We start from the raw sequence: 21,111 nt of genomic DNA, 5'->3' as shown, positions 1-21,111 counted from the left end.
AGAGCTGCAGCAATGAAAGAAACATTCAGAAAAACGTGTCCCGTGTTCTACTTCTGGAAACCAGCAGAGTACCACACTTTTTCTCCTTATGGGCTGATTTTTTTTAATTACTGATGAAAATTATTCTGTAATATGTGATTTAAACACTATTTTTTATTTCATGTGTTTTGAATAACCATGCTGTTTAGTTCCAACTCGCATGGAACACCAACTATGCAAATATCAAGGATGGGTGTTTTGCATGTCATTGTATTTTGCTTGCCCAGTTTATGGAGCCACACTACCTAAACGTCAAACCAGAAGGTATTAGAGAAGAGGAATGGGCTGCAGAACTGCTCCCAGCACATCCCTGCCTTCTACTCTGCACATCTCGATACTTAACTCACTAGCAAATACCCTGGCAAGTGATGTACAGTTTCTTGCCCTAAATCCTGTTTAAAAAATCATAGAAAGTCCAGCCTAGTCAGATTCTCTTAAATTAGATACTCTGGATAGAATTTCTGAAAGCTGTCCACTATGAGCACCAGGCTAGACTGCTATTTGCTTTCATTTCATGCTTTTCAAGCCCATCTGCCTTGCCTTTGAATACAAAATTTTGGCCCAAGCTGCAAATAATTAAAGTTGGGATACTGTGATAAAATTAAAAAGCAATAATTATATTGATTGAATAGGCTTCCATCGGTACAATATCGGATGTAGATGCCATTTTCACCAAGACCTTAATCACCTTGTCTGTGAGCTGCTTTTTGCTGACGGTGCCGCCCTCGTTGCTCACACAGAGGCAGCTCTGCAGCACTTCACATCCTGCTTTGCAGAGGCTGCTGAGCTTTTTGGGCTGGAAGTCAGCCTGAAGAAGACAGAAGTTCTCTACCAACCTGCACCGCAAGAAGTCTTCCATCATCCTCACATCACCATAGGCAATTCAGAGCTTAAGTCAGTCCAGCAGTTCACCTGTCTGGGAATTATCATTTCCTCAGACTATGGTAAGATTGACAAAGAGACAGACAAGAGGCTGGCAAAGGCACACAGAGCCTTTGGAAAACTCCATAAAAGTCTGGTCCAATAAACACCTGAAGAAAAGTACAAAGATCAGTGTCTACAGAGCCATTGTTCTGTCTACTCTTTTATATGGGTCTGAATCCTGGGTCATCTACCGCCACCACCTGCGGCTTCTCAAACGCTTCCATCAGCGCTGCCTCCGTTCAATCCTAAACATCCACTGGTCTGATTACGTGACCAATGTGTCTGTTCTGGAACAGGCAGGGGTCAGCAGTATGGAGGCCATGCTGATGAGAACGCAGCTGTGCTGGGCAGGGCACGTCTCCAGGATGGAGGATCACCCACCGCCCAGGGCACGTCTCCAGGATGGAGGATCACCCACCGCCCAGGGCACGTCTCCAGGATGGAGGATCACCCACCGCCCAGGGCACGTCTCCAGGATGGAGGATCACCCACCGCCCAGGGCACGTCTCCAGGATGGAGGATCACCCACCGCCCAGGGCACGTCTCCAGGATGGAGGATCACCCACTGCCCAGGGCACGTCTCCAGGATGGAGGATCACCCACTGCCCAGGGCACGTCTCCAGGATGGAGGATCACCCACCGCCCAGGGCACGTCTCCAGGATGGAGGATCACCCACCGCCCAGGGCACGTCTCCAGGATGGAGGATCACCCACTGCCCAGGGCACGTCTCCAGGATGGAGGATCACCCACTGCCCAGGGCACGTCTCCAGGATGGAGGATCACCCACTGCCCAGGGCACGTCTCCAGCATGGAGGATCACCCACCGCCTCCCAAAGATTGTGCTCTGTGGTGAACTCGCCACCGGCTGCCGCAAGAGAGGAGCCCCGAAGAGGAGATACAAGGACTCCCTGAAACAACACCTCAGCCATGGCCATATTGAGTGCCATCAATGGTCCACTCTGGCCTCCAATCGGGATTCATGGAGACACACCATTCACGATGCTGCTGCTTCCTTTGGGAACGCAGCACAGTCGGTCTAGAGGAGAAAAGACACCGCAGACAGAACCGTTCCTTGCCAATGTCACCTAAAGAGACGTTCCCCTGTGCCTTTTGTGACCGGACCTGCCTATCCCGTATCGGCCTTTTTAGCCACCAGCTAATTATATAATTATATTGATTATGAAAAAAAAGATGGTTGACTATGGTCTTACATTACTTTAAAACAGTCACTCTTTCCCTACAAAGAAGGCTTTGTTTGGGGTAAAGAAATGATATCTATTAAACACAAATTTCGAATAAAACCATAGTAACATTTTTCTTGAAAAAGACCTTCAAGATCATTGAGTCCAATTGTTACCCAGCACTGCCAAGGCCACCACTAACCCATGTCCCAAGTGACACATCCACATATCTTTTAAACCACTCCAGGAATGGGAACTCTATCTGCCTTGAGCAGCCTGTACCAAAGTTTGACAACCCTTTCAGGGAAGAAATTTTCCCTAATATCCAATCTAACCCTCCCTTGGCACAGCTTGAGGCCATTCCCTCTCCTCCTGTCCCTGTGCCCTGGAGCAGAGCCCGACCTCCCCCAGCCCGACCTCCTGGCAGGGATTGCAGAGCCAGAAGGTCCCCCCTGAGCCTCCTTTTCTCCAGGCTGAGCCCCCCCAGCTCCCTCAGCCACCCAGACCCTTCCTCAGGTTTGTTCCCTTCTCTGGACACACTCCAGCCCCTCAATAACTGCCTTGCAGTAGAGGGCCCAGAACTGACCCCAGCATTCAGGTGCCTCACCAGTGCCCAGTACAGAGGGACAATCACTTCCTGAGTCCTGCTGGCCACACTGTTTCTGAGACAGGCCAGGATGCCCTTGGGCCTTTCTAGACATCTGAGCACCTGGCAGCTCCTGTTTAGCTGCTGTCAACCTGCACCCCCAGGTCATTTCCCGATGGGCAGCTTTCAGTCACTCTGCCCCAGCCTGGGGTGTTCCATGCGGTTGTTGTGGCCCAGGTGTAGGACCCAGCCCTTGGCCTTATTTACCCTGATACAGCTGCCTCAGTCCACTGATCCAGCCTGTCCAGATGCCCCTGATGAGCCTTCCTGCCCTCCCGCACATCAACAGTCCCACCCAACTTCATGTCACCTGCCAGCCTGCTCAGGGTGCACTTGATTCCCTTCTCCAGATGATCAATAAAGATATTAAGCAGGACTGGCCCCAGTACTGAGCCCCAGGGAACTCCACCAGTGCCCAGTCCCAGATGGATGTAGCTCCATTCCCTACTGCCCTCTGGGCCCAGTTCTGCAGCCAGTTTTAAACCCGGCAGAGTGCACCTGCCAACATCCTGAGCAGACAGTTTGTCCAAGACAACACTGTGGAAATGGTGTCAAAGACTTTACTAAGCTCTAGGTAGGCAACCCACAAACCCTTTCCTATGCAAGTCACCTTGCAGAAGATCAGGTTGGTCAGGCATGACCTGCTTTTCCAAAAGCAGTGCTGGCTGGGCCTGATTCCCTGGTTGTCCTGGTGCCATGTGATGGCACTTCAGATGGTGTCTTCTGTAACCTTTCACAGCACTCAGGTCAAGCTGTCCTTCCCCAGATCCTTCCTCCAACCCTCCACGTATATGGGAATCACATTTGCAAGCATCCAGTCAAGTGGGATCTTCCTGGTTAACCACGGAGGATGGGAAATGATGGAAAGTGGCTCAGCGAGTGCCTTCTGCCAGCTCCCTCAGTGCCCTTGGCTGGATTCCGGCCCCCAATACTTCTCTAAGTGGTGCACCATGTGTTTATAGAAACATTTCTTATTGTCTTTTACAGCAGCAGTCACAATGGTTGTACACACAATAACGTAGTCTATGCAGTTACTTCCACCCCAGAGACCAGCACCTTACCGTGAACAGCAATGAATATAAATGAATGAGACAGCAGAATAGTCTGAGCTTCCCGTATTTTCCAGTGGAGCATTTCATGAATGTCCCACGCATTACACACACACAGGATTGGAGCATGGAGCCAAAACAATCCAAGACATGCCCTGACTGGAGCAGGGCTTTTCCTCATAATATGTTTTCACTCTGTGCCACTCACCACGTCACAAGCAGCTTCTGTCAGAGAAGAACTTGGCACAGTGGGATGTGGCAGAGCCACCACCCTTTCTTTTTTTAGATTTAATTAAAATACCCAAATAAAAACAAAAAGCAAAGAGAGAAGAGTTACCTATTGACATTATCATGCACTGCACAGCTTCCAAGTCCTTTTTATTCTCAAGGTTTATAATTTAAGTTTCCATCTTCAGGCAAAATAGGCTCTCAGTCATCCCCTGTGCAGGCACTGGCCTGTGCCCCTTCCCATCAGGGGTGTGAGCACACACATGGATATATTTTATTCTTGCCCATATCTCAGCATTCCTATATCCAACTGTGATAGTGTTTCACCTGCCAAGCTGCTGAAAAATTTCAAACTTGTTATTCAACACAGGCAGACTAGTGTTCTGAATATACTAAAGCACCACACCCAGCCTGCTGCCCACTCCTACAGGATCTCTCTCCTGACGATTTGGTAAAAACAGGTATTCTCTAAGGTTTTGAAGAATCTCTCATTTTACTTTGGAACAGCTGGATTAAAGATCCCAGGAAATGACAGCATCAGTCTGGTTCCTAGTTTGTGGAATAAAACAGCCCCTTAAGGAACTGTGTGGAATTGAACCATTTTGTGTACTACGTTTCATTTTAATTTGCTTCAGGCAAAACAAAGATCATGGAAATTCCTCATGAAGTTGTAACATCACACTGATGTAAACAAAATGAGCAAGTAAATCAGTGTGTAAAATGTTCAGTCTGGTAAGTCCAACTAGAATATCAAAAAACATTAAAGGTGCTTTAAAGAAAAGCGACTCACTGTACGGTGCTAATGCAATCCTGGTGATGTGCAGAGAGGCAGGAGCGAGCAGGAAAGGCCCAGTGAGCTTCCCTCCTCCACCATGGAATGAAACACCTCAGGCAAGTCACCTGCTCTCACAAGCACACCTGGCAGTGACAGGACACACATCCTCCTTTAATTTATAACTGTCAAACTCAGGCTGCACAGCCCCTGTCTGACTGTCACCCCACAGCTGCCAAGCTGACAGGGATAGGTCCTTACTCCAGTGCTTGAAAATCAGTCGAGGTAAGAGGAATGAGATTTATAACTTCTACCTTCACAGTGTGGTGTCCCCCACAAGTCCTACTTTCTACAATTATCAACAACCAACGCCTCAAACAGCCTTGCTCTCCAAAATAATTCTTGAAAATTCTCTCTAAAATCCTTCTTTAAGGCACTGTACCTCAGGCTTTCTTTGGTTCAATCCACACCATTTCTAAGCAGTTTTCTCCTAGTTTCCTTCTTCAGCAGCAGAGCAGAGCTAATGAATGAAAGCTGGGCTCCACACCAGCCTTTCCATTGCCTGTCTGGAACAAACCTAACAGAGCTTCTGGCAGAGACTGATGCTCTGTTGTTTGCTTTTCCCCCCCTCCACACACCCTCCCACACATCCTGGTACCACACACAACACACACAGGTATCTGCAAAATACTGTGATGACCAGAACCAACCTTTGCCATGAGTGCTGCTGGATGGTTTCCTGCTCTCTCTCCATGCTCTCTCTTCCCTTCTTTATCAACCAGGAGGTTTCAGAATCAAACACTGTAAAAGTTACATGGAAGGCACTTTGTATATCCTGTTTCTGAAGGTGTGAGTGGCCATGACAAGCCTCTAAACACCATTTTGTAGGACTGAAAAATCATGGTCTGATTAAAATTTCATAACCTTAAAATGAAAAAAATATTGGGCAGTGAGAAATAAATAAGAAAGAAAGAAATACATGAGAAAATAATTGAAATTTAATATGGAAATTCAAATCTAGTTTTACCTTAAGCAATGCCTGCTCCATAGGCATTTCCCCATAATTTTTAGATCCTTTTAGGGCTGTCTGCACCTCACTCTGCTTGACCAGTGACACACACAGGTTGTTTTCCCAGTTCTTATGCAATGCTTTTCCAATTTAATTTTGAAACACAGTAGGGAAATTTTTAATGGGGAAAAGAACTGCTTTTACAAAAGGATGATTTGGAAATAACAAGTTCATCCTCAAGAAAAACAACTCCCACCAAGCCCAAGAAATCATGTGGCAACTCCTGTCAGGCAGAGCAGCGTGCACTGCCCGCAGGATACACAAACAGGGAACTGCTGCTACCTTTAGTAGCAAACCCAAAGCACAGTGATTTACAGACACATTACACAAATTTGATTCCTTCCTCTGTTTCTGAGGACGTAACTTCAGTGAGACCCGATGGATTTTTTTCTGAAGACCACACAGGGTGCAGTACTCAGAATCTCTGGCTCAAATACATTGATGTGTTTCAGGGAATTGATAAATGAATGGCAAACTTGTAGAGCTTCAGCTCTGGACAGAAGAAACAATGCTGTTTCACTTCCATGGTTTTTAAAGCAAACTTCCCAACAGCCGCACAGACTGCCTTTAACTCCTAAAAGCCACTTCACACACATTCTAGTAGATTAGGGCATTTCCTGAACAAAAGACTGAACATTGTAAATCCCTCTGAGTCAGAGAGCAAATCTGAATCACATTAATCATAAAAAGGAATTAATGACATTATGCAGCTCTAAACTTCATTTTCGATAAAATATTTCACTCATATATATCAAAGATTCATAGAGGTAGCACCAGAGGCTATCACGAAATGCACCTACAGTTCTACCAGAGAAACTGTTTCAGTACTCAACCTTCACCATGATTTTATTAATAAGGTTGTGACTAGAGTAAACTTAGGGTTTTTTTATTTTGTATTAGAGGCAGATATGGTGTTTATCAGGGTGCAATAAGTTCTGAGAAAATCTGTAGTTATTTGTGTCTTAGCAACATCAGTTGCTAGAGTAACCTATCCCCCCAAAAATTTAAGAATAAAGTACTGGATATTTGAGATTTTTTACGGGGAAAAAAAACATTTAAATGATGGTGTTCAACACTTAGCTGCTCAGTAGGAGCCATTGATTTTAATTAAGTGGATTTATTACACCATTTGCTTCCCACAGCATCATTCCTGCTGGCAAAGGCAGGGGAGGCACATAAAAACACCCACCTGGAGCAGACACACAGTGCACCTCTCCCAGCCCACCATGTCCCTGAGAGCAGCATCAGCACATGCCACCTCCAGGACATGTGTGAGCCTGGCCACCTCCACCAGCTTCCCAAGGGCTTTCTCAGTCCTGGTACAGCAGGACTAGGTGAGCAGCTCAGCTCTGAGCACATCCCCTGCCTTTGGGATTTTGTGAACCTTGATTGAATTCTCTCTCCAAATCAGGGTCCTTCAGCTTCTCTTTTGCCAAGGATCTGTTTCAGACCCTATGGTCACTGTTCTGCTGCTCCCTCTTGACACAGCAATCCCAGCTTTACTACAGAAAAGTAGAATGATGTCTTAGCCTGTTGTCTCCAATGCCCTTACCAATGCCAGGCAGCACCACTGGTGTTTGGTTTGGCTGCTGACAGATCACTGCAGTGCCCCATTGCTGCCCTCACACTCAGACTGCAACCGCCGGTCCCGAGTTCAGCCTCTTGCAAGGAAGGGTTTGGGCTGCTTTTCCCCAGATGAATTACCCCTAATTTAGGTAAAGCAATCTAACCCATACTTCTGTTCATTACCTTAATTTCTTGTAACTTCATCTACAGTGAAGCTCTTCTGCCACTTCTTGATCACTCAGGCTAGTGATACCCTTCTGCTCTTGGTGTGGCTTTTTACAACTCAAAACTTCAACATCAGTACACTCAGGAGTTTTCACTGGCCATTCATTCCTTCAGACTACTGGTAAACTTGCCAGAAAAACCCAATCTAAGCACCAACATCAAGGGTACTGTCTCTTCTCCAGCCTTTGAAGTGACCACTGAGCCCTGCCCTCTGCTCCCTGGGCTTGCTCATGGAGTTAGAGGGCTTTTAACTAGCTTTGTCAGGGAAGATCCAACAGAGAGGGGACAGCACAACTAAGACAGGGAGAAGGAAATGCTCAGACAATCCAACTCTGCCACAGGATGACGGACAGAACAAGGGTAGCTAAGAAAGTGGAATATTGTGGTGGATGTTGAGAAGTGAATGAAGCCATCCCTAAATAGCTGAAGAAACCAGACCCCCATTTAGAGGGACTTTAACTCCCTCAGCATCTGCTGTGAGAGCAAGATGGTTGAGGGAACAAAAGTCAGGTTTCTCAATGCATCAAAGGTCGTTTTTTTAGGTGGCGATGAGACATTGTAAGAGTTCAAGATCACAGGAAAAGTGAAGATGACAAATAACAAAAACAGCCTGCTCACAGTTTGTTCAGAAGATTGATCTGATGCATATGGTGCCATGGGGGAGACCTAAAGGAGCAATGGCTGATCCTGAAGGACAGCACAAGAATACAGTTCCCCCCCAAACGGCAGGAAAAGGAGATGATGCAGAAGGAGGACAGTTTGACAGGACAGAGAACCTCTGACTAAACTAAAAAAGAAAGAATCTGGGAGTTCAAGTCAAGGCTTGTTACCTATGAGGACTCCACCAGAACTGGTGAAACACACAGAGATCAAAATCTTGGCTGGCTCAAGTCTGACAGGGAATGCAAAGTGCAACAAGAAGGGCTTGTAGTGCTCCTATGAGCACACTGGCAGCAACAGGCCAAGAAAACTGCTGGTGAGATGTTGAGCAGGAGAGCAATCAACTGACCAAGAACATAGGAAGGACTGAGGGATTTAATGTCTTCCTTGCTTCAGGCTTTACCACCAAAGTCTGCTCTCAGGCCTCCCAAGTTCTTGTGCCTCACAGCAGAGCTTGGAGAGATAAAGTGTCTCCTGTTAGAGCCCCCCAGCACATACAACCCCCTCCTGGGGGTTTGGTTACCTGGGCTCAGAGCCCAGACAGTACAGCTGGTGACCTTGGGGACAGCTTTTCCAGACACCTCTACTGGAGGCACCAGCAAAGGTCTCTCTCTAAGCTGCAGCTCTGCCCTTTGGCCCCTGCCACAAACTTGGCACCTCAGATGGACCATAGCTGCCTCCTGGGGATCCACCTGCCTGACCCCACGTGCTTGTCTTTGTGACCAGCATGTCCTTGCTGCTCCCAGACACCAACAACTGCAGAGAAAGGTGAAGTTGGAGGCTGCCTTAAGAAAACTGGGCATACACAACTGCAAAACCAAACAGGATGGAGAAAGATCTACTTCTTAACATTTTAGAAAGGTCATATCAATCTGGGAGGTGACTTACGACTAGAAAAGGGTAAATGTCACCTTCAAGACAGGAAATAAGGAAGAGAGGTCAGTCAGACCTGTCTGTCCCCTCCCAGTGTCTCAGGGGACTGTGGAACAAATCCCCATGCAGAGATTATCCACATGCACATGAAGATCAAGCAAGACACTGGGAACAAGAAGGATGGACTCACCAAAAGCAAACCATGCCTGGCCAATCTGACTGCCCTCTCTGATGAAATTATTTGCTCTGTGGAATAAGGAGCTATAAATATTCCATGTCTCCTTTCAGTAATGCAGTGTCTCGGTTTGAGGGGAAAAACCAAAATGTTTTACCCACAAGCAGGGGAGGGGCCTCCTCCTCAATAATCACACCACTCTTTATCAAATTTAAGAAAAGGAATTTTAATACAAGAAGGATAACTGCTATATATATATATATATATATGTAAACAGACTAGTGCAACCCACTTCCCCAACACCATAAGAGAAAAAAAAAAACAAGAACAAAACCCAGCAAGTTTTCCTCCGGGAGAAAAGGTTATACTTAAGTGTCCTTGTCACAGCCCGCTGGCTGCAGAGTGAGTTTCAGTCCCTCTCCAGCGAAACAGACGAGCAGTGGGCTTTCAGATGGACTCAGTCTCTTCCCCCTGTGTTCCCCGTCCAAGAAGCAGAAAGGTACGAGCAACCAGCAGCAAATCCAAGGCAGGCAGCAGCACGGCAGGAAAAAGTAATCCGAAGTAGGCAGCGGCAAGACAGCCAGGGAAAACCCCAGCAGTAACCAGCAGGGCAGCCTGCCTCCTTGGAGCCCCCACTCCCCCGTTCCGCCGAGCCAAGACTGAGGAGAATATCCAAAAAAAAACCAAAAGAGACAAACCTGCCCCCACCCCAGCGATCACAGTTAACTGCTTCTTTTGTTAACCGCTGGCCTGGGCAGTTAAGTGGCAGGGGAGAGAATTTACATAATAATCCCAAACTACAACATGCAAAGTCCTTTGTCATGCTTGCAGCCAAACTGGGAAGGTATAAACTATGGACAGAACTCCTGTCTCCAGGAAAACTGCCTGGACTGCCAGGTTCAAAGGACTGAGACTACAGGTTTACAATTGAAATAGTGGCTCGTAACACAAAGCTACCCACAAGACATGAGAGCAGACACAGAATTAACATCTCCATCATGACAAGTGCAACAGTACAGAACAATCTTTAAAAAAAGAATCTGTGGATAAGACCAAATGGGGAGGTGCAGTCCAAAAGCCTGAGCAGCAGAGCTGTAATTCAGATGGGCTGTAACCTGGTAGAACAACAGGCTAGCAGGAACCAAGGAGGTTCAACAAGGGCAAGGGTTGTGTGCTGCCCTAGGGATGGGGCAATCCCATGCAACAGGACAGGCTGGGAACAAACTGAGAGGCCACAGCTCTGCATGAAAGAACCTGAAACATCCTGGTGGACAAGTAGAACACGAGTCAGCTGTGAGTCCTGGCAGCAAGGCTTGTCTCAAGCCAGACTAAAAAAGATACAGAAAAGACATAGCCAGACTCATTTAAAGAGACCAGAGAAAGAGATAGTGGCAATAAATTACAACAAGGAGAATTCCAGTCAAAAATGAAAAAGAATTTATTCACCTTGTGAGAAGTCTGAATTGCAAGAGTGTCCCACAGAAGTGGTGAAATGTCCACCACTGCACATTCTCCAAACCTCAGTGGTCAAGATTCTGAGCCATCTGGTACCTTCTGTGAGCACCCTGTGAGGTGCTCTGCAGTCCAAATCTCTGCTTCCAGCAGGTTCCATTGAGAGTGCACCTCTTCTCCAAGCCTGAGAAAACCTGGCTTCTTTAATACAAATTTATCAAATATTTTCTGAAAATTTGATTTTAACTGTAGCTTCTATCAACCCATGCACTCACAGAACTCCAGGACATTAACAAGGCACAATTTTCCTGCACAGAAGTCATACTGACTCTGCACTTTCCAGTGGTTCTGTCCTTTGTAACTCTTATCATCTTTTTGCTGTAACAGTCAGTCATCTGTATGGTGTTCTCAGGACATGCTCTAGAACCCACCTTTAGCTTAGCAAGGAAATACAAGGAACAGACTGAGCTTCTCCACTACACTATATCACCCCTCAGGTGCCCCTTCCACCATCCTTGGCCACTGAGCAGTCCCACACAATCACTACCTGGATTCCTGCTCTTGATGAATTTGGAGAGTACATTACTACCAGTTTGAGCCTGCAGTGCAAGATCCTCTTCAACTTCTTCTTCACCCTTTTTAATTCTCATTTTACATTTTGCCTGTTGTGGTACCCATTGTTCCCTCTCTCACCTGCCACACTTTTAATTTTTTAAATGCTCATCTCTTCCCCGTGATGGCTCTCCAGCTTTCCCATTGAGCCATGCAGGGATATTGGAGGGGATGCACACATCAGTTTGCTTTCAAACAGTGTATCTTGGCTTCTGAAACAGAAATTTTTAAACAACCTCCAATTTCCCAGTAGGCTGCTCATTTTCTGGACATATCTGTTCATGCTTTGGGGGCTTTCATTTTTAGGTATTTTAATTTCTTGAAATTGAATATCCATGTGCTGGATTTATTTTGGTTACTGTCCCTTTCTACTCAGTTGGATCTAATTGTACTGTGGTTGCTACAAGTCACACCTCTACTCATTTAAAGTTGGTTCTATGTACCACAACAATCCAAAAAGGAACTACTCCTGACAGTTTAAATTGGGTTGCAGTCATTTACTGAGCAGAAGACTGTTCTCTCTCCCTCAGCTCCTGATGAGGCACAGAACTGGTCTCTGTCCATGTAGTTTGAATCTGCCACTGTAACTCTCCCAAATTTGCAGCTTCTCTGCTCTCAGTTTAACAGGTCCTGATGCTGTCACTGCCCTGATCCAGGCCTTGCCTGTATAACCCCACTAGTACATTCAGGGTGTGGGATTTCCACACCTACAGACCCAACAGCTCCTCTGCTGTACCTGTAGTGCTGTTCCCATTCATAAACCCCTTCACTCACAGTGTGCTTGTCCATTCCTGTACAGTGGTACCCCAGCTTTCCACATCCCAGGAAAGCCTCCTTCCATCCTCTCCCTGAGCCTCTGATGGCACACACAGCATAGCCCTGGGGTCACTCCCCATGGTCACCATCAAATAATTGCTACGATTGCAGTATTGTCTTGGTTGGAGCTGGCAAACTGCCAACCCTCCAAGACAGAGGGTCAGAGCCTCCCTCCCAACACTGAGGAAAGGGAGGAAAAGAAAGGGGAAGAAAAAAGAAACTTAAGGCCACGTCTGTGCTAAAACTACATATATTTTACAGAAAGAAAGAGACAACTAGAAAAAAGTACAAATACACACTCACACAAGTTAAAAGCAACAAGGATCAATTCCTTACTTCTCAATACACATACAAATTTCACTATTTTAACCCCAAATTATCTTAGAAGACTCAGTCCCCAGAAAGCCAGACCCGAGCAGAGAGAGAAGAACCCACAACAAACATTTTACTTCCCAAAACAACTGCTGGGCCAGTGCTGGGCCTGGTCCTCCCCATCTCTCCTGGGACTGCACCGTGTGTGTGTCCTCCCAGCAGGAATGCTGTGGGGTGACTGCCCAAACCACTCCCACACTGATCCTACTTCCCTGGAAAATGATGTCGTAATATGGTATGGAATAAGACACTATTGGCTGGGAGGAGTCAGCTGTTGGCTTAGCCCAGCTTAGATCAGCTGACAGCTCCAGGCCTAGGCTGAACTTCAAAAACTCAAATTTAGGCCCACCTAGGTGAACCTATGACTAGTACCTACAACTAATTAGTACTATTGTGCCACAAATAACCCAAACCAAGAACAGACACATCTGACTTGGAATTCAACCACCCCAAAATTTACAGCCAGCTCAGGTCTCAAACAAATGCAGATTTAGATGGTAGATGATTAATTTCTTGCTACAGCTCACTGACAAAATCACTGTCCTTCTCTGTTCTTGGTACATCAGCCAAGTTTCAAACAAGAATGAACACCTCACAAACAGCACCATCTCCTCCACTGGGTACAATTCTGGCCAAATAATGGCTGAAGACCTTTTTGTTTTAAAATCTACCCTAAAGGTCCCATTTCTTCGAATTCTCTTTTTCTTTCATGTTAGATCATGTTCTCTTCAGTATGAACTATAACTAACATGTGCTATCAGAGACCAACTCACATGCAAGCAAAAAGTCTCTGAGTTATCGATGTTCAAATGCACAGAAATAGCACAAAGTTTCTACACAGACCCTAAAAGACATTACAGTAAGCACAACAAAACCTTCACAGCAAAAGACACATTCCTATTTCCTTTCTCTTCCTTGTTGGCCTTCCATCTATTCCCATTTCCTTTTTTTGTCTTTCATGTTGTTATTTATTTGAATTATCTAACTGCCAGTTTAGTAACTCTTTATATTTAGCCCACATAAAATATTTACAGTTCAAGAGTACTCAAATATATTAACTTCTACTCACAATGACTCATCAATTAACAACCCTCTTCTTCAGAAAACAAAAATATACTTTAAGACAAAAACCTGTGGTGACATAAGCTTTCAGTCTTTGGAACATCTTACTTGAAACTTCTTTACTACAGTTTCTGCTCCCTGCATTCTTCCAAGTCTTCTAAACACAGAAAAGCAGTACACTGAGTAACCCAACGTGGATCACTACCTGCTTTTTGCAAGTAGTGAGCCCCTGGGTTCATTGAGAAACACCAGCACAGGGGAACTAAATCACAGAATGGTTTGGGTTGGGGGACCTGAAAGACCATCTCATTCCCCTCTCCTGTCACAGGAGGGACACCTTCCACCAGCCCAGGTTGCTCCAAGCCCCATCCAGCCTGGCCTTGGACACTTCCAGGGATGCAGCAATCCCAAACGTGTGTTCAACTTCCGCCACACGCACAGAACAATCATTGGAAGGCCCTGAAAGAACGGGACACACCCCAAAGACACGGCAAAGGAAACAGGAGAGAAAGGTCTGACATTCCCATACAATAAGCAGCTGTGTTTGAGTGTTCCTGATCACAGGGTCTCTCCCAGACTCTGTACCAGGTTCAGCCACACGGCAAACCTGCATCTATTACAAAGAGCAACAAAACAGTCAACAGGGCCTGACTGAGAGCCAAACAAACAAACAAAAGGTGGGTTTTTATGGGGGAGGGGAGTATTTTCTTGTTTGCTTGCTTTGAAACTTACTGCAGTTCCTGAGTTACAGCTTTTAAGGAGAAAAGAAAAACAGGAGGTGAGCTAAAGAAAAAGATCAGATTTCAGGGTTCACACAACTGCAGGCACATGAAGAGACTCAAACTTTGTGTCTGCTCCTTTCCACAGCATGTGCTTTACACTTGCCAACACATAAAAACCAAATACAAAAAATAAGAAAGGAATTACCTTCACTGCTTAAGGCATCATATAAAGCAGTACCTTCTGGGCTGTGCAAGTGTGGCTTCCAGGAGAAAACAAACAAGATCAGGAAGATACCTGCATTCCCCTGTATTTTCTTCAGACCTTAACACGGAGAATTAATCCCTAACTGGATAACAAATCCCAGCAAAATCAGTGCTGTATGTCCTGAAGTGCCTGATGATTGCAGAAAATCTGGAGTGCAAGATGAATGCAGGCAGATGAACAACCTGGTCATTGCTTTACTACCAGATCTGTGACCACTTGAGCTGTGGCCAGAGATGAGATAGTGCATTTTCATTCCAGCTGACACCAGTTCAAGGTGAACCATTATGCAAACTCCTGCAGTGGGAATCACAGCGTGTTTAACTTGACAACCCATTAACTCACCACCACTTCTATCTGACAATTGGGCCAAGCAAGGAGCACAGCACAACCCACTGCCCCAGCTCTCAGTGGGCTCTGGGCAAGTGAGGAGCAGGACTGAAGACTGGGCAGAGCCACAGGATGACACAACTTCAGGCTGAACAACAGCACAAGGAATTGGTGTCTTGCTTACCAGGCATATCAGGTAACCTTTGGAAAAGAAGAGCCCACAGCATTTTCTGCTGTCTTTTAGCTCCAAAATCTCTCAATACCAAAGCCTTCAAGAAGCTGCATGACATACATTGGACTCTGCCAGTAATTCAGCAAGAACTAACACTCTCAGTAAAGACTGACTGTATTTGATTTTTTAATAACCTCAGCCACAAAAAAGTAATTTCATTCATTACAGAAACTTATATGCTTGGTGCTGGTTTTTACTTGGCATAAATTAAATTCTTTAGGTGCTGGATGGTTATCACACAGATTAATAATTCACTGAATTACTGTAACTGCTTTTGCTACCTTGTAAAATGCTGCCAGCAGTGGTACCATTGACTCATGTGGACTTTCTAACTTTCTTCAGGTCAGGCAAGAGTAAGTATTTCATAACTTCTTTTATTTTTCAAGCCAGAAGAATTAATTTTTCCCCATATCCAGAAAGGTCAACACAGCAGCAGGCTTGGCATGCCAGCTTACCACTGGATAGAAAAAAAATACATACAGTAGAAAAAGAACTAAATTTTGTGTCTTTGTATTTGTCAGAATACTAGCCAAGTTAATGAAGAAAAAGAGTGCCCCTGTTAATTTTGATACCTTTTATCTTCTAGAATGACCAGCTCCCCTTCCTGTACCCCAAAAGTTTTGGACTGACAGGAAATGGGGATTTTTAAAGTACACAGAATAATCGAGGCAACAGCTTCTGAAATTTCAAGAGCTATTATAGAGCACCAGATATACTGCAACTGGGCCCAGACTTGCATGTGAAATTTGAAAGCCCTGAACCAACAGGGCTCTTTTCTATGACAATGTTTTCCCTAACAGGTAGGTGAGAACAACTGTGCCTTTACTGAAAGAGCAGCAGGATGGAATCTGAAGTTCTACCCAGAATACTTCCACGTGCATTTGAAAACAGCTGCTACATTCTTTTCAGTTCTGAACAAAAATTAATCACCTGCTTTTTCAAGTGAATCTGGTCCTGAATATGTATTTTACTACCCTGATCATCTTAAATTGGTCATATTTAAGAAAGAATTTCTTAAGCTCTCTCAAAGAGAATTGGACAAAAAAAAACTCACAAGAAAAGACATTAGTATGAGACTAGTTTGTACAATTTCAGAAATTGAATTACACATGATCTGTACAGAAATAGGAACCATCACCCAATGTTTAAAGCTGCCACATGCTTTTTGTGATCTTCCAGCTGGTGACTCTCAACAGCACTGTCAGTATTCAAACACAAGCAACACATTGAATGAAGCTCCTGGGATCCAAGAACAGCTCCAGGGTCAAGTCTCAGCCCAGGAGAGACCCATCTTTGGCAGAACTGAACTGTTCCATCACCTCTGAAAACAAGCTATCCATACCTCTAACCCCAAGTTTATTTAAGAGATGGAAACTGTTCCCAATCAGCTCCATCACAATACTACATTATTTTTCTAAATATAAGGCTTGTTTTCTAGTTATCTTGTTCAGTTACAGGGCTGGTGATTGACAACCTGGAAAAGACAGGGCAGGGATTGGTACGAAATCACAATGACACCATATCCTGAAGAGGCTGCTATGCCCTGCTGTGTCACAGCACTCTCCTAAACATCAGGTTGGGTAAGGCATCACCAGGAGATCCAAGACTTTGCAGCATCACTTGCTCTGAGGCTCTGGTGACAGTTGCAAGAAGAAAGAACAGATTGGAAGTTACTCCTCTCGGGTGCTGGAGTGTCTCCAGTCACAGCATCTCCCTGACCCATCCCAGAATCACTGCTAGACATGGGCCCCCAGAGAAGACCAGAGATGAGATGCTGGTTTGCTGGCCTTTAACCAAAGGGAAAAAATCCCAGACAAATTAGGATCAAAGAAAGAGAATAAATTATAGGTAAAACAAAGCAAAAAAAAGCTAAAAAAGACCTTCCTCACTATGTAACTGACCAGTGAGTGCCACTGGTCACGGTATAGGGGACAAAACCACTCCAGAACTCCTGCAAGAATTCTGATGCTGTCTGGAGGTGGGTGTTCTGTAGATGCTGCTTGGTGCAAGGACACACACAGAATATTATTTAAGTCCTGACACAATTCCAGTTCAGGCTGAAAAGGTTCTCCATCCTGACAGCTCCTTTTCCAATCACAGGGTGTGGCTGACCCAATACAAGTTTTATCAAACGTCCATTTTCTAAGAGCAGCTCTCAGGGAAAAAAAGAGCAGAGACTTGTAGGGAGAGATAAATAATCCTAGTCCTGCTAACTGAGAGTACAGGCATGGAGCTACACATGTCCCAGTGACATATTATCTGCTTTATGCCTTCAGTGCCTCCATGTGTAGTATGACTTTCACACAGGAACTCACTACTTGGTCAACTTTTCATTTAACTAAAGTATTTCAGCACATTTATCTAGTTTTATGCTTAGCCATTTATAACCACTCCTCAGTACAGAACTTGGAGAACAGTAGGTTAATCTGCTGCAGAAGGGCTTCAACCCATTCACACAACACATGGAAACCCATTTATAAAGTGTCCTCTGACATATTCAACTTAAAGCTCATTCAACATTCTAATATTTACAAGGCAAAGTTTTGAGAAGCCACAAATCTTTCCAAAGTCACCAATTATTCGTGAATTACTGCACTGTCCAAGCTCGCTCGGCCGTGGCAGATGAACCTCAGGACTGAAACGGTGGGGCCAGTTCTGCACACGCTGAGCCTCACCTAAAATCCACTGCACAGGCTGGAAGGGCACGTGGGGACAGCCCTGCCCAAACCTTCCTTCGGGAAGCTGAGCCACACACACACACACACACACACACACACACACACACACAGACACACACACACTCCATCTATTGCATACTTCTGTGACAGTTTTTCATTCAAATGATTGAAAAGTTACAATTTTTCTACGAAATGTGTTGCACAACCCAACAATACACAGTTCCCAAGATGCTGAGGCTGCAGGAAGAGCTGAGGGGGAAACAAAAGCTGCAGGCAGACACTGCACAGGAATTGAAATGGCTCAGAAACTGCAGGACTACAAACTCAGTGACCTTTCCAACACAGAGCATAAATCACTGTTTGTGTGGCAGAACTGCACAGGTAAGAAGGATCACACCATGAGGTGACCAGGAACATCCTCAAACACAGCAGGTTCAGCCTGACAGGTCTGTAGGTTTGCAGCTGAGGAAACCACTATCTTCATGCTTTTTAAAAGTAGTTTATTATGAAACCAGTGACTTGAGACATGGGAATTGCGATTCTGAACAAAAGATACCTTATTCAGCTTCAGGAGTTTAAGATAATCCACAACAGACAAAACTGAAGGAAATCAAACAAGTGGCAAATAATAATAATCATAAAAATCTTGTCTTTGTCAGTATGTTGACTTTTAATTACCAGTTGGAGCTCACTGCACTACAGACTAAGTGCATCCCAGAAGCAGAGCTCACTCTGTACTTGAAGCCAAGTCCACCATGTAGGATGCTCCATCAAGGACTGGCTCTAGCCTGGAAACCATTCGGCCACACCACGCAGCACAGCAATCAAACTCACGGGGCATTCCGTGCCGGAGCTGCTGCACATCAAAGCTCCAGCACCTCTGCATCACATTCCCAGCCCCAGGAGCATCCAGTAGTCCCGCTGTGGATGCAGCCTGGCCTGTGGAGCCCAACTGCCCACGGCGCTGCGGATGCGCCCCCGGACTCACCTGCGCGGGCGGCAGCCGAACCCCCGCAGGCGATGGGTGTGAGCTGTGCCCGGTGCGGCCGCACAGCCCCGCCGGGCCCCGCACGGCCCCGCACGGCCCGGCCCGGCCGTACACGCGGGACCGACCCCGCTGCCGGCCCTGCCCCGGGCCTGGGGCCGCGCCCCGCACGGACACGGGCAGGGCAGGGCTGGGGCACAACCCGAGCGGCGCTTACCGAGAGGCGGCTCCGCAGCCGGGCCCGAGCCCCGCAGCACACACGGACATGGCAGCGGCGAGCACGGACACGGCAGCAGCGCCCGCGCTCAGCTCGGCCCGCCGGAACACGGAGCGGCGCCGGCAGTGGCGTCACAGCCCGGGGCGGGGCCGGGCCCGGCGGGGCGGGGACAGTGCGGGGACAGTGCGGGGATGGAGTAGGGGCAGTGCGGGGACGGGGCTGGGACAGTGGGGGGATGGAGTAGGGACAGTGCGGGGACAGTGCGGGGATGGAGTAGGGGCTGTGCGGGGACGGGGCTGGGACAGTGGGGGGAAAGTGCGGGGACAGTGCGGGGGCAGTGCAGGGATAGTGCGGGGATGGAGTAGGGGCAGTGCGGGGACGGGGCTGGGACAGTGGGGGGATAGTGCGGGGACAGTGCGGGGGCAGTGCAGGGATAGTGCGGGGACGGGGCGGGGACAGTGCGGGGACAGTGCGGGGATGGAGTAGGGGCAGTGCGGGGACAGTGCGGGGATGGAGTAGGGGCAGTGCGGGGACGGGGCTGGGACAGTGGGGGGATAGTGCGGGGACAGTGCGGGGGCAGTGCGGGGATGGAGTAGGGGCAGTGCGGGGACAGTGCGGGGATGGAGTAGGGGCAGTGCGGGGACGGGGCTGGGACAGTGGGGGGATAGTGCGGGGACAGTGCGGGGGCAGTGCGGGGATGGAGTAGGGGCAGTGCGGGGACAGTGCGGGGACGGGGCGGGGACAGTCCGGGGGCAGTGCAGGGATAGTGCGGGGCCGGGCAGTGCGGGGGCAGTGCAGGGATAGTGCGGAGCCGGGCAGTGCGGGGATAGTGCGGGGCAGTGCGGCGGCTCGGCCAGGCCCCGCGGCAGCGCTGCCCGGGGGCCGTTCCCGGGGCCGCCCCCGCGGTGGGTCCCGCACGACTCCCGCAGCCGCGGCCGCGCAGCGGAAGCGGCGAGAGGCTCGTGGGGCGAGATGGGGCAGGGGAGATCCCGCACCGGCAAACCAGACCTGTCGCGGGGCATCGGGGTAGTTTATTGCCAGGGAAATCAGGGTAGGGTAATGAGAAATAAACCCAAAAGAAAACACCTCCCTGCTTCCCACACTCAGAGATACTCCCCAAGCAGTACGGGGGAACGGGGATGGGATGCGGGCAGTCCCTCCCTCCTCCTCCGGGAAAGGACTGTCCCTCTCCGGCGTGGGCTCCTTCCCGCGGGCTCAGCCCTTCGGGAACAGGCAACTCCACTGCGGCGCCTCCCCGGGGCCACAGGTCCTGCCAGCAAACCTGCTCCAGGGTGGGCTTCCCAGGGGTCACGGCCTCCTCCGGGCATCCCCCTGCTCCGTGGACTCCTCCCCGGGCTGCAGGGGGGTCTCTGCATGCCCGTTGTCTCGTGGGCTGCAGGGCAAGCTCAGCCCCAGCCCAGGAAGCACGTCCTGCCCTTCTTCCCCACTGGCGCTGGGTTCTGCGGGGCACTTTCTCACATACTCCTCTGGCTGCCAGTTGCTTCTGTGCAAGAACTGGTTTTCCGTCTTAATTATTAGCTGTTAACTGTTTTTCCTTGTTATGACTGCTCCCACCATCACAGATGGGCTCGGCCTGGGCCAGCAGCAGGTCTGCCTTGGAGGTGAATGGCTTTGGCCTCATGGGACAAAGGGAAAGGTTCTGGCAGCTTCTCCTCAAAGCCACCCCTGCACTCCTATCCCTGCACCCCTATCCCTGCACCCCCATCCCTGCACACCCACCCCTGTACCTCATTCCTGCACCCTATCCTGCACCCCTACCCCTGCATCCCCACTTCTGCACCCCATCCCTGCACCCCTACCCCTGCACCCCCACACCTGCACCCCATCCCTGCACCCCCATCCCCACCCCTGCACCCCCACACCTGCACCCCATCCCTGCACCCCACCCCTGCACCCCCACACCTGCACCCCATCCCTGCACCCCACCCCTGCACCCCTACCC

At 48.0% G+C, this 21,111-nt stretch overlaps 1 protein-coding gene across 4 annotated transcripts in view; it reads right to left on the bottom strand.

Moving 5' to 3' along the window:
• Positions 1–19,260, bottom strand: part of EYA3 (EYA transcriptional coactivator and phosphatase 3) — a 62,929-nt gene extending 43,669 nt beyond the window's left edge. The window contains exons 1-2 of one of the 4 annotated variants that reach the window (XM_071576840.1): positions 12,731–12,748; positions 5,551–5,641 (exon numbers count right to left, since the gene is read on the bottom strand). In XM_071576840.1, the coding sequence (XP_071432941.1) occupies positions 5,551–5,559 (9 nt within the window). In that variant the 5' untranslated portion in view covers positions 5,560–5,641; positions 12,731–12,748. Of the gene's footprint in view, positions 1–5,550; positions 9,530–12,730; positions 12,749–18,934; positions 19,120–19,148 lie in introns of those variants that run through there. The other 3 variants (XM_071576841.1, XM_071576842.1, XM_071576843.1) reach the window with 3 other exon arrangements.
• Between the last annotated feature and the right edge of the window lie 1,851 nt (positions 19,261–21,111).

This window comes from Pithys albifrons, chromosome 24, assembly GCF_047495875.1.
Source record: "Pithys albifrons albifrons isolate INPA30051 chromosome 24, PitAlb_v1, whole genome shotgun sequence".
Taxonomy (NCBI): Eukaryota; Metazoa; Chordata; class Aves; order Passeriformes; family Thamnophilidae; genus Pithys; species Pithys albifrons.
The sequence above is the reverse complement of the archived record's forward strand: the minus strand, read 5'-3'. Positions and strand labels throughout refer to the sequence as shown.